Raw genomic sequence first — 12,800 nt, 5'->3', positions numbered from 1 at the left:
ATAATCTCAGTGATCATAGTAAGCTACCCCAAATCTCAGATTTGTAAAATGTTAAAACTGAAAGAGACCTTAAAAGCTAGTCATCTTACTGAAACTCAGAGTAGCTATGAGAATTGCTTGAGGTTACAGGTGATAGTAAGCGGCACACCCAGGGTTAGAACCTAGGTTTAATTCCTAGGCCACTACTCCTTTCACTGTCACCAACTAGTCCTCAAAGTAGCCCCACTGTCCCTGGGATCTTCCCCAGTTATGTGTCTCCTTAACAAGCATCTGGACCAAACTCAAAGGGACATACACGGCTCTCACAGCACAATGTTATAGGACTAATGCAGAGAGGTCTCTTAACTACTGAATCTCACTCAAATCTCTTGGTCTTTTCTCTACAGTTAAGGCTGGCACCTCTGTTACTCTATTTTGAATTGACAGAGGAGAGAGTAAAGGAAGGAATGTGGGAAAGAGAGTATAATAGGAAAAGGAAAATAAGAGGAAAAAATTAAGATTCATGGACTCCGACCTGCTTTCTTCTCAGGGAATGCCTGGGAAACAAGCAAAGAGCCTTGGGCCTCCACACCCCCGGCTGTACATGACACAGGAAGAAGTAGGCACGCTGGTGACATGTGCAGGGTGCTGGAGAGAAGGCAAAGGTGCAGCACCCTAGCTGATTTCAACTAAATGGGCAGGCTGATTAGAATACACTGGGAGTTGCCTTCTGCCTTACTGAGAGAGAAGAGAGGAACAGACACAGGCACAAAAAGGACACTGGGCAACCCACGGCTCTGCTGTCAATGAAAGGCACCTAAGACCATTGCTCTGCCACCAAAAGCTGTCTGAGAAGACTCACTGGCTCAGGGGGAAAAAAAAAAATCACACCACATTCTCCCTTCCCTCCTTTGCATGTCTGTTTAGGTAAAATAGCAACTCTGAAGGTGAAAAATTGTAAGGGCAGCCAAGAACACAGGGACAGGGTCAATTTAGAAGAGAGGCTCCGAGTGCCACAAAATATACTTCATCACATCATTTTTCTCCTCTTCTCCCTCCTGTCAATCCTACCTCATCCTCCTTTTTGATCACCCTTACTTTATCAGTGGTAAACGTGGGTGCTGCCAACCCTGCTATTGGCATTATGAACAAAAAGAAATTCCTGGCCACTATGCTTTAGTAAATATGACTGGAGTGGACAGTAAAAAAGAGAACTCTTCTGGGGTTAGAACAAGCGGCAAAGATTGGGACAGGAAGCAGTACACAGAAGAGTGATTCAAGAGCTTGAGCCCAGAATGGCCTAGGCTTGAATCCCGGCCCCATCAATTCCTAACTGTGCAACCTTGGGCAAGTTACTTGAATGCAAGTAAATTCACTTAATCCCAGGAACCTTAGTTTCCTCTTTAAAACGGAACACCACCACCTACCTCACAGGGCTATTTGTAAACATTAAATATAAAATATTTAGCACAGTGCTTACTATATATTAGGCATTTAATAAATAATAACCAGTTGCCATCTAGTTGATTCTGACTTATGGTGACTCCACGTGTGTCAGAGTACAACTGTGTTCTATAGGGTTTTCAATGGCTGATTTTTCAGAAGTAGATCACCAGGCCTTTCTTCCAAGGCACCTGAGTGAACTTGAACTTCCAACCTTTCTGTTAGCAGCCAAGTGTATTAACTATTGGCACTACCCAAAGACTCCTAATAAATGATAGCTTTAAAAAAGAACTTTAAAAGATCAATAAACTTTGGCCGGAGGGCTGAACCACTTTGGCTGTCTCTCAATAATAGTCTGTGAAACGATGTATCTGGAAATTACTTTAAAAACTCTGGGGGCAGAGGGGAGGCGGGGAGCATGTGTGAGAGAGAGATGAAACAGGAATGGCAGAAAGTTGATAGCTACTGAAGCTGGGTAATGGGGTAATGGGTGCACAGGGGCTAATTGTACTATCCTTTCAACTTCCTTATGTATTTGAAAATTTCCACAATAAAACACCAAAAGAGAAAGAAAAGTGCCCTGCAACCAGGCCTCTGGCATGCATCCAAGTCAGTCTCCTGGCACACTCATCAGGAACTTCCTACATGCTCGGTAAGAAGCGAATTCTGCTCAAAGCTGCTTACAACCTCTGCAAATGCCAGTGGGTGTCTTGGAGCCTCAAGACAAGTTCTGCTCACATTGGAGGTATCATTTCTGTTTTGAAAAATATTTCTGCCATATTCCTAACTGGGAGTTTTACTGTGTGTATATTTATGTGTAATACATATATATATTTTTTCTTCCCCCCACGTGTCTGTCAGTTTGTCGTACTGTGGGGGCTTGCGTGTTGCTGTGATGCTGGAAGCCATGCTGCCTGTATTCAGATAACAGCAGGGTCACCCAGGGAGGACAGGTTTCAGCTGAGCTTTCAGACTGAGAGAGACTAGGAAGAAGGACCTGGCAGTCTACTTCCGAAAAGCAGCATTAGCCAGTGAAAACCTTATGAATAGCAGCGGACCATTATCTGATATAGTGCCGCAAGATGAGTCCCCCAGGTTGGAAAGCACTCAAAAGGTGACTGGGGAAGAGCTGCCTCCTCAAAGTAGAGTCGACCTTACTGACGTGGATGGAGTAAAGCTTTCAGGACCTTCATTTGCTGATGTGGCATGACTCAAAATGAGAATAAACAGCTGCAAACATCCATTAATAATTGGAACCTGGAATGTATGAAGTATGAATCTAGGAAAATTGGAAATCGTCAAAAATGAAATGGAACGCATAAACATCGATATCCTAGGCATTAGTGAGCTGAAATGGACTGGTATTGGCCATTTTGAATCAGGCAATCATATATTCTACTATGCTGGGAATGACAGCTCAAAGAGGTATGGTGTTGCATTCATCGTCAAAAAGAATGTTTCAAGATCTATCCTGAAGTACAATGCTGTCAGTGATAGGATAATATCCATACGCCTACAAGGAAGACCAGTTAATACGACTATTATTCATATTTACACACCAACCACTAGGGCCAAAGATGAAGAAATAGATTTTTATCAGCTACTGCAGTCTGAAATTGATCGAGATGCACTGATAATTACTGGCGACTGGAATGCGAAAGTTGGAAACAAAGAAGGACCAGCAGTCAGAAAATATGGCCTTGGTGATAAAAACAATGCCGGAGATCGAATGATAGAATTTTGCAAGACCAAAGACTTCTTCATTGCAAATACCTTCTTTCACCAACATAAATGGTGACTATACACATGGACCTCACCAGATGGAACACACAGAAATCAAACTGACTACATCTATGGAAAGAGACGATGGAAAAGCTCAATATCATCAGTCAGAACTAGGCAAGGGGTCGGCTGTGGAACAGACCATCAATTGCTCATATGCAAGTTCAAGCTGAAACTGAAGAAAATCAGAGCAAGTCCACGAGAGCCAAAATATGACCTGGAGTATATTCCACCTGAATTTAGAGACCATCTCAAGAATAGATTTGACGCATTGAACGCTAGTGACCGAAGACTGGATGAGTTGTGGAATGACATCAAGGACATCATCCATGAAGAAAGCAAGAGGTCATTGAAAAGACAGGAAAGAAAGAAAAGACCAAGATGGGTATCAAAGGAGACTCTAAAACTTGCTCTCGAACATCGAGCAGCTAAAGCAAAAGGAAGAATTGATGAAGTAAAAGAACTGAACAGAAGATTTCAAAGGGCCTCTCAAGAAGACAAGGTATTATAATGACATGTGCAAAGAGCTGGAGATGGAAAACCAAAAGGGAAGAACATGCTCGGTGTTTCTCAAGCTGAAAGAACTGAAGAAAAAATTCAAGCCTTGAGTTGCAACAGTGAAGGATTCCATGGGGAAAATATTAAACGATGCAGGAAGCATCAAAAGAAGATGGAAGGAATACACAGAGTCATTATACCAAAAAGAATTAGTCGATATTCAACCATTTCAAGAGGTGGCAAACGATCAGAAACCGATGGTACTGAAGGAAGATGTCCAAGCGGCTCTGAAGGAACTGGCGAAAAACAAGGCTCCAGGAATTGGTGTAATTATCAATTGAGATGTTTCAACAAACAGATGCAGCGCTGAAGGTGCTCAATCGTCTATGCCAAGAAATATGGAAGACAGCTTCCTGGCCAACTGACTGGAAGAGATCCATATTTATGCCTATTCCCAAGAAAGGTGATCCAACCGAATGTGGAAATTATAGAACAATATCATTAATATCACACGCAAGCAAAATTTTGCTGAAGATCATTCAAAAACAGCTGCAGCAGTATATTGTCAGGGAACTGCCAGAAACTCAGGCCGGTTTCAGAAGAGGACGTGGAACCAGGGGTATCATTGCTGATGTCAGATGGATCTTGGCTGAAAGCAGAGAATACCAGAAGGATGTTTACCTGTGTTCTATTGACTATGCAAAGGCATTCGACTGTGTGTATCATAACAAACTATGGATAACATTGCGAAGAACGGGAATTTCAGAACACCTAATTGTGCTCATGAGGAACCTTTACATAGATCAAGAGGCAGTTGTTTGGACAGAACAAGGGGATACCGATTGGTTTAAAGTCAGGAAAGGTGTGCGGCAGGGTTGTATCCTTTCACCATACCTATTCGATCTGTATGCTGAGCAAATAATACTAGAAGCTGGACTATATGAGAAGAATGGGGCATCAGGATTGGAGGAAGACTCATTAAGAACCTTTCTGGCTGAAAGTGAAAAGGACTTGAAGCATTTACTAATGAAGATCAAGGACCAGAGCCTTCAGTAAGGATTGCACCTCAACATAAAGAAAACAAAAATCCTCACAACTGGACCAATGAGCAACATCATGATAAACGGAGAAAAGACTGAAGTTGTCAAGGATTTCATTTTACTTGGATCCACTATCAACAGCCATGGAAGCAGCAGTCAAGAAATCAAAAGACGCACTGCATTGGGCAAATCTGCTGCAAAGGACCTCTTCAAAGTGTTGAAGAGCAAAGATGTCACCCTGAAGACTAAGGTGCGCCTGACCCAAGCCATGGTATTTTCAATCGCATCATATGCATGTGAAAGCTGGGCAATGAATGAGGAAGACTGAAGAAGAATTGACACCTTTGAATTGTGGTGTTGGCAAAGAATACTGAATATACCATGGACTGCCAAAGAATGAACAAATCTGTCTTAGAAGAAGTATAGCCAGGATGCTCCTTAGAGGCAAGGATGGCGAGACTGCGTCTTACATACTTTGGACATGTTGTCAGGAGGGATCAGTCCTTGGAGAAGGACATCATGCTTGGCAAAGTATAGGGTCAGCGGAAAAGAGGAAGATCCTTAACGAGGTGGGTTGACACAGTGGCTGCAACAATGAGCTCAGGCATAACGATTGTAAGGATGGCGCAGGACCAGGCAGTGTTTCATTCTGTTGTGCATAGGGTCACTATGAGTCAGATCTGACTCGACAGCACCTAATATATTTTTTTTAAGGAGAGAACGATGCTGACAAAAGCAGGAAAGGAGATCAGAAGAGATGTGGAGCCCTACATATCTTGAACTCTCTTTGAGACACTAAGTTACTCTACCTGGGGGCTTCCTCTATGCTGTCGGGGAATAAAGGACTGTTGCCACCCTTTCTTCCCTAATGTAGAGAAAAGCATATGCACTGGAGCCAGACAGAAATGGGTTCAAGCCGCATTTCTAGTTCCACTTCTGACAAGCTATGCCACCTTCGGTAAAATCTGATCTCTCAGCCTTCACTTCTCTGTAAAGTGGGGATAATGCTGGCATGGCTGTTACAAGGAGTAAATGAGAATGTACATCAAGCGCCCAGAACAGTATTAGGCACATCATATGCGCCCTTCCTCTTCCCTCTGAATCAGGCTGATTTATCCCTTCATATTTAAGGGTGTTAGTCTTTGAAAGCAAAGGACCTTCAGGGGACTTCCTAATGATGTAAGTTCTAAAAACAACTGGAATGAAAACCAAGGGAACCTGTGGCCTTGGTGAGGTGACAAGACGTAAAAGTCACTGGGGAGACTTAAGGTTTTTTCAGAGTCTCCAATTGGGCAGTATTGCTTCGCTTTAAGTGGGCAACCCCTACATCCTCTGGGTTTGCACAAAGCCAAAGAAGAGAAAGATTTAAAATTTTACACAAATCCAAAATTTCCAAAAGACAAATGAATTTTTGTTTTCAAACATATTCATATAGGTGCCTGGATATGTTTAAAACACGAAATTATCCTGTTCATTCTCCTTTCATATTAAGTTTTGAATATATGTACCCTGAATTACCTTCCTTGACTCACATACCACTTAGCTGATAGTCCCCATCAGGCTGGGGACAAGGAAAGGTATCGCATGGGGCATCTTATAAACCCTCAGTATTCAGCCAGGCAGGTAAATACTGAAATAGGACAGTTATTGAAGCAAAGGTTCAGTACTTAACAGAGCGGAACACTCGGGGTGACTGGGTCAAGGTCCATTCTGGAGACCACTCTGTTCTCCCAAACAACCTGCCAAGGGTCAAACCAGGTCTAAAACAGAAATGAGGGCTTCAGAGGACTCTGGGAAGCCAACTACCTAGAGTAGCAATTCTGAAGCACCTAAAGTTTCAGGATCACCAGGGTGCTTTATAAAAATAAAGATTCCTAGATCCTACCTCCATAGAGCCTGGCTTAATAAACAGTGCATTTTAAACAGGCTTCACAAGTGACTTTCATGTAGGTGGACTGAGAGCCACATTTTGAGAAACATTTTCACACACACTGCTTTATGTGAAATTATTAAAAATTACATTGAGAAACACTAACATAGGAACTCCTTATGTGTCAGTTCAGTAATAGCAAAATCAGGCCACTCCAGCATAAGAAAAACATAATTTACATGTATCTATTGTTTGTATGGGAGCCCTGCTGGCACAGTGGTGAAGAGCTCGACTGCTAACCAAAAGGTTAGCAGTTTGAATCCACCAGCTGCTTCTTGGAAACCCTATGGGAGAGTTCTACTCTGTCCTATAAGGTCACGATGAGTCAGAATCGACTCCATGGCAACCGGTTTGGTATGGTTTGGTTACATACATAACTTGACATGAGGTTTTCAAGTCAAGAGAATTCCATAAACGTTAAAGTATTTTTTTATACTCAATTCCAATGACTCATGGGAAAAGTTATCAGCATTATCAGTTACACTCTAGTTCTTAACTGGGTGATAATAATACATAAACTTGAGCCTAAAAATAATTTCATAAAGATTACTGTGCCTATCAAATTCCGCTTTTCTATATGTTGCCACAGAACAGCCCTAACCCATTTATTTCTCTAGCACCTTGCACTGTGCCTGGCATATACTTGGTATTCAACAAGTACTTTTTTGTTGAATGCATAAACGGAAGATACTATGTTTGAAGTAGAATACATGCAAAAAATCAATATGTATTTCACACTGGTATATTAGAAGCCCTTATGCAATGACTTTGATTTTTGTTCTCTTTTTAGAAACAGGGAGACTGCTGGCTTTGGCAAAGGCAAACAACTATTGTAAAGCTTGATGGCCCCTTGGCTGGCCCTTTCCACCAGAAAGATGCAGTTGCGTTAGTCAGAATCATGCACGAATGTATAGAAGACAATACCATTATCTTAACACATGAAGTGGAGTTTTAAAACCCTGTTTCAAAAACAAATTTCTGTCTTTATACAGTGCAATTTCCTTAGCTAAAATTCAACCCACAGTTAATTATATTTCAAAGACTTTTGTATTGTCTATTTTAGTCTGATGGAAGAACATAGATAAGATGGCTCCTTGGTCTTTGGCAATTTTCTAAAGCAAAGAGATTTATCACTTTTCATCATATAAGTTACAAAATAACTCTCCTACCTACACATAAGAGTATGGGCTAAATTCAATGGCTGACTTGTTTACATTCTTATCCCAATTCAATTAATTTAAATGGATGAACATTCCCTTATAAAAATTGCGCAGAAGATACAAAAGAAATTTAAGTGACCTATCCGAATTACTGTCAATGCCTTATGTGAAATCATTAAACACTCTAATTGTAAAAATCCAACTATATGTAAATTTTCCAAGAGAGAAATTTAAAAATGCTGTGAGTGAAACTTTTTGTAAATGTTCTCTGCAAATTTTATTCCTGATAATTTCTATCCCTCTATTATGGCAGATACAAACTGGAAACTAATTTTAAAACATCTAAAGAACACTCCAGGCAGCCCTGTCCAGCAGAACTTTCTGCAATGATGAAAATGTTCTATATCTGCACTGACCAATCGACTCGATGGCAACGGGTTTGGTTTTTTTTTTTTGTTTAAGCCACATATGGTTGCTCGGTGCTTAAAATGTAGCCAGTGTATCTGAGGAACTGAATTTCAAGTTTTATTTACTTTAAATTTAAACATTCCCATGTGGCTAGTAGTCATAGAATCAATTAGCACAGCTCTAATCAAAAGCACTATTGAGCATGGATATTTAAGCAACTGCAGAAATAAAAGCCATAAAAACAAATTATTTTGCTGTTGTTAAATCACAACTAATTTCTTATGTTAAAATCTAAATATCAGTTCTCACAAAATTTTATCTTTACTATATTATAATGTTTTGCACATCTTTTGTTTTAGTACATTTTTGTTTATCAAAAGAATACTTTTGGTTCTTATCAACAATAATGTTACATACCTATGTACAGCACTCTAAGCTTTCTGTGTGCTAAATGCAAGAACACAATTGACTTCGAACCCTCTCCCCGCCCCTTTTTTTAATTAGTTAAGCCACTGACCAGGCTGCGACACATTTAAAAATGGCTGGAACAACAGGTCTAAAGGAGCATTTCTAGAAGGGGCTACAGGGACTGTAAACCTACCATGACCATTTTCCTTTGTTCATACAGCTTCTGTAACTGGTAGGACTTTTCCTCTGCTTTGATATAACCTTTCTTCACATCATCGACAGCCTGTCACCACAACAAAGGCAGGGAAGAAAAGAACGTGAAATAATTATCAAATGAGTTCTTGCTAAAAATAAAAAGACACAGATTCATTTTCAGAATAAGTCTTATCCGTCTGAACCAACACCATCATTGTCAATGAGCTCTGCCACACGGATATATTTCCTGGAACATAAAAAACCCAAACCCAGTGCTATCGAGTCGATTCCAACTCATAGCGACTAATTAGCACTTAAGGAGTGTCTGGAATGTGCTAAGGATAGTTCTAGGCCCTGTGTGAGGGATATGGTTTCCGGTGCTAAGAGACTTAAATTGTGGCTAATTTATACATGTGAAACAACTGCAGAACAATGAAAGGCAGTATACAATACTGCATTAAAGGTAACATAAAAAAAAAAAAATTTTTTTTTTTTAACATAAAGAAGTAGCAAAAACGTGCGGTGCAGACAGTAAGTGACATACTGCAGTCAGGATACGATTGCTCATTGGTAATTATAGTTATCAGGGAAGCCTTGGTTGTACCCTGAAGGCTAAATAAAGTTAAATAGGAGAAACTATGAGCTGAAGTCAAGAAACAGGAATGGGTTTGAGCTTGTATACATTCGGGAGACAGATATGTCTAATTTGAATAAAGGGTACACATTAGGGGACAGTAAAACATAATGCTGGATGGGCAGGTTAACAACAGATTATGGAGGATCCTAAAACACAGGCACAGAAATTTAGACTTAAGAAGGCAGACAGGAGTGAGCTAAAAAAAAAAGCATTAAGAAATTGTTTTTCTGAAGTAAGTCTGAAATGAATCTGAGTGCCAAATGAATTAAGTTCAGGAGGGAATGAAATAAAGGAGACCAATGATATCATGGTACCTGAGGCATGAAGCAAAACAGGACCTTAAACTAGGGTGACAGCAATAGGGAGAGAGGAAGTGACAAATCTGAGACAGTGAGTGAAAAAAATTCCAACAGGCCTTGATATAGACATGAAGGTACCTAGATATGAAATGCTCCTTCTAAACTTCTAGATCAGGTCTAGAAATATGTATACACTTCCCAGCCTCACTCAAACACCTCTCCACCCCAAGAAAAACTTGAAAAATCTGATAGAAGGGAAAACGGATCTTTGAGAGAAACAAACAAACAAAAAAACACAACAAAGCAAATGTAATCATTTGTCCAGGCCATTCAGAATCCAAGCTGAGATACTGCAAGGATACCCTGGATAACCTGTGCAGGCACCAGGCAGAGGTGCAATGGAACCTTTATAAGAAGACTGCTGACTTGGGCAACCTGAGCTCTGCTCTCATTTTGTGAGTATGGGTCAAAATACTTTAAAGACTGTTGCCGTCAAGTCAATTCGGACTCATAGTGACCCTATAAGACAGAGTAGGCCCTAGAGAACTGCCCCATAGGGTTTCCAAGGCTGTAATCTTTATGGAAAAGGAGCCCTGGTGGCACAGGGGTTAAGGGCTGGCTGTTGGAACCCACCAGCTGTTCCTTACGAGAAAGATGTGGCAGTCTGCTTCCTTTTGGTTAGCAGCCAAGTCCTTTAATCAATGCACCGTCAGGGCTCCGTTCCAAACACCAAAACCCCTCTCAATTTGCTTGAACATTCATTTTTTTTTTGTAAATTGCTGACACTTCTCATCTGCTGTGGTCTCCTTTCCTGTTTCTCTTTGTCTTTGTGGGTACATGCCTTTTTAATTCCATTACTGTTATTTTAGTGAGCTTTCAGGAAGGAGCAACTTAAATATATGTGTTCAATCTGCCAGGTTTAACCAAAACTTAAACACGAATTTATTCATTTTTTAGAGAAAAAGGCTCTTTATCATCATTATTATCTAATATTTCATCAATTCTAAGTTACACATTTTAACATCTCTGAAACTGGGATGTATCTTACAATCAACAATGGATCAGTTTAACTGTCAGGCTTTTTTTCTTTCTTAGCAGTATATAAAATAACTGTACCTTACAATCAATGACATCTTAGAATTGGTGAAATACAGTAGTACTAGATATTCCCATCATCAAAATATGATATAAAAAGTATGTAAAACTTCATAAGGGAAAAAAATGTAATATTATTTTCCAAAACATACAATTGTTCTAGTCTAATCACTTGAGGCAATCATCTGTGTTCAAAAAAGCTGCTGGATATAAGATACTGCTACAAAAGCAATAGCTTTTCTAAATATCTACATATTTTACTTTTGTCTTACAGTTTTATAATTCAAAAATCAATTCCACATGCTCTGCCTCATTTAAATTTTTATACTTACTAAAAACAAACGAACAAACAAACAAAAACTGTGAGGTACTATTATTCCCCTTTAACAGATCTCAGCAAAGCTACGCTAAGGATTTACCTAATGTAGAGGTTGTACTTGAACCAGATACTCCGACTCCTAGCTACTGATTTTTCTGTTCCAACAATTCAAAGGAAAAAATATTCCATTCATAGTTGTAATAAAAATATCATGTAAGCAGGAATTAATTTCACGGGGGGCATAAGTAAAACATAAAACTACAGAACACTATTTGGAGAAACAAAAGAGGAGTTGAATAAAACAGAAACATTACGCACCTATTACGGAATCTACATTTAATAAAGATAGTGATTCTTCTCAAGTTAAATTACAAATTTAACAAAATTCCAATAAAAATAGTAATAGGATACACTTCGTAAAACATTATGAAACAGGTTAAAAATTATTTGGAAAAACGCAATGGGCAAGAATATCAAGTCTTTAAAAGAAGACAGCTTTAGCCTTACCAAATATTAAAATGTATTATAAAGCAACAATAATCAAATGGGAGTGTTGAGTCAAAAATAGAAAAACGGGTCAATAGAGACCCAAAATACAGGCAATATATAAAAACAAATTTAATAAAAGACAAGTTAAGCATAGCACACTAGGAAAATAAATCATTTAATACCTTCTGCTGGGCCATATCTGAATTGCAAAACAGAGAAAATTTAACTTAGACCAACCTTTCATACCATGTACCACAATAAACCCCATGTAAAGTATTAAATATTAAAAATAAAATATTGGAAATTACAAAAGAATAGCACACTCATACTTACTATTGAGGAGAGAATATGTACTGATAAGTGAAGCAACAGAAATTACAAAGGAAAATATAGATAAATACTATTACATAAAATGTGAAAACAAAAATCAGTAACGCTGAGAAAAAAATGGAATAGAGTAAATATTTGTAAAAATGACAAAGGTTTAAAGTTTAAGACAGAGTCAATGTACAGCAACAGTTCAACACAACAAGAACATAATTAGTAAATCACAAGAACTCATTCAAAAGAAAAACACGTACACAGAGTGATGTTGCAGAAGTTGACAATAGCACCACTTCTAATCGTACACTCAAAAAACACCCTGGAATAAAACGGAATGATTAAACAACATATAGTACACTAACTCAGCCATGAATGAAATATGGAAGAATTTTACAGGTAATTAAAAACAGGAAAAAAAAATTCCTAAATTATATCTACATTAGGATTATAACTATGTAAAAATTACACGTCCATATAAAGACCTAATGCCAGATTTAAGGGTAAACACTTGTAGGAAAAGATCATAAAAGCAGACTTCCAGGTAGGGATGGCAGGTTAAAAACAAGCATCTACTCTTACTTCCTCCTAAAACCCCACTAAAATGTCCATAAAGTGATTTTTTTTTTTTTTAAGGAAATAAACAATAAACCCGCAGGGGCGAATGGGAAGAAACAACTAGAATAAAATTTTGGAATCTGGAATGCAGATGGATGAGTAGTAACTGAGAAAACGGGAAAAAAAAAGATGTCTAAACTGATAGCGGAGCCCTAGTGGCATAGTGGTTAAGGGCTCGG

General features: G+C 39.0%; 1 protein-coding gene across 5 annotated transcripts in view; it reads right to left on the bottom strand.

The window, feature by feature from the left end:
* SNX27 (sorting nexin 27) overlaps positions 1-12,800 on the bottom strand; it is a 100,868-nt gene that overhangs the window by 5,319 nt on the left and 82,749 nt on the right. For all 5 annotated transcript variants that reach the window (XM_064282599.1, XM_064282601.1, XM_064282602.1 and 2 more), the window contains one exon: positions 8,842-8,931. In XM_064282599.1, the coding sequence (XP_064138669.1) occupies positions 8,842-8,931 (90 nt within the window). The remainder of the gene's footprint in view (positions 1-8,841; positions 8,932-12,800) is intronic.

The sequence above is a fragment of the Loxodonta africana genome, chromosome 3, assembly GCF_030014295.1.
Source record: "Loxodonta africana isolate mLoxAfr1 chromosome 3, mLoxAfr1.hap2, whole genome shotgun sequence".
NCBI lineage: Eukaryota > Metazoa > Chordata > Mammalia > Proboscidea > Elephantidae > Loxodonta > Loxodonta africana.
This window is presented reverse-complemented; position numbering and strand designations above follow the sequence as displayed.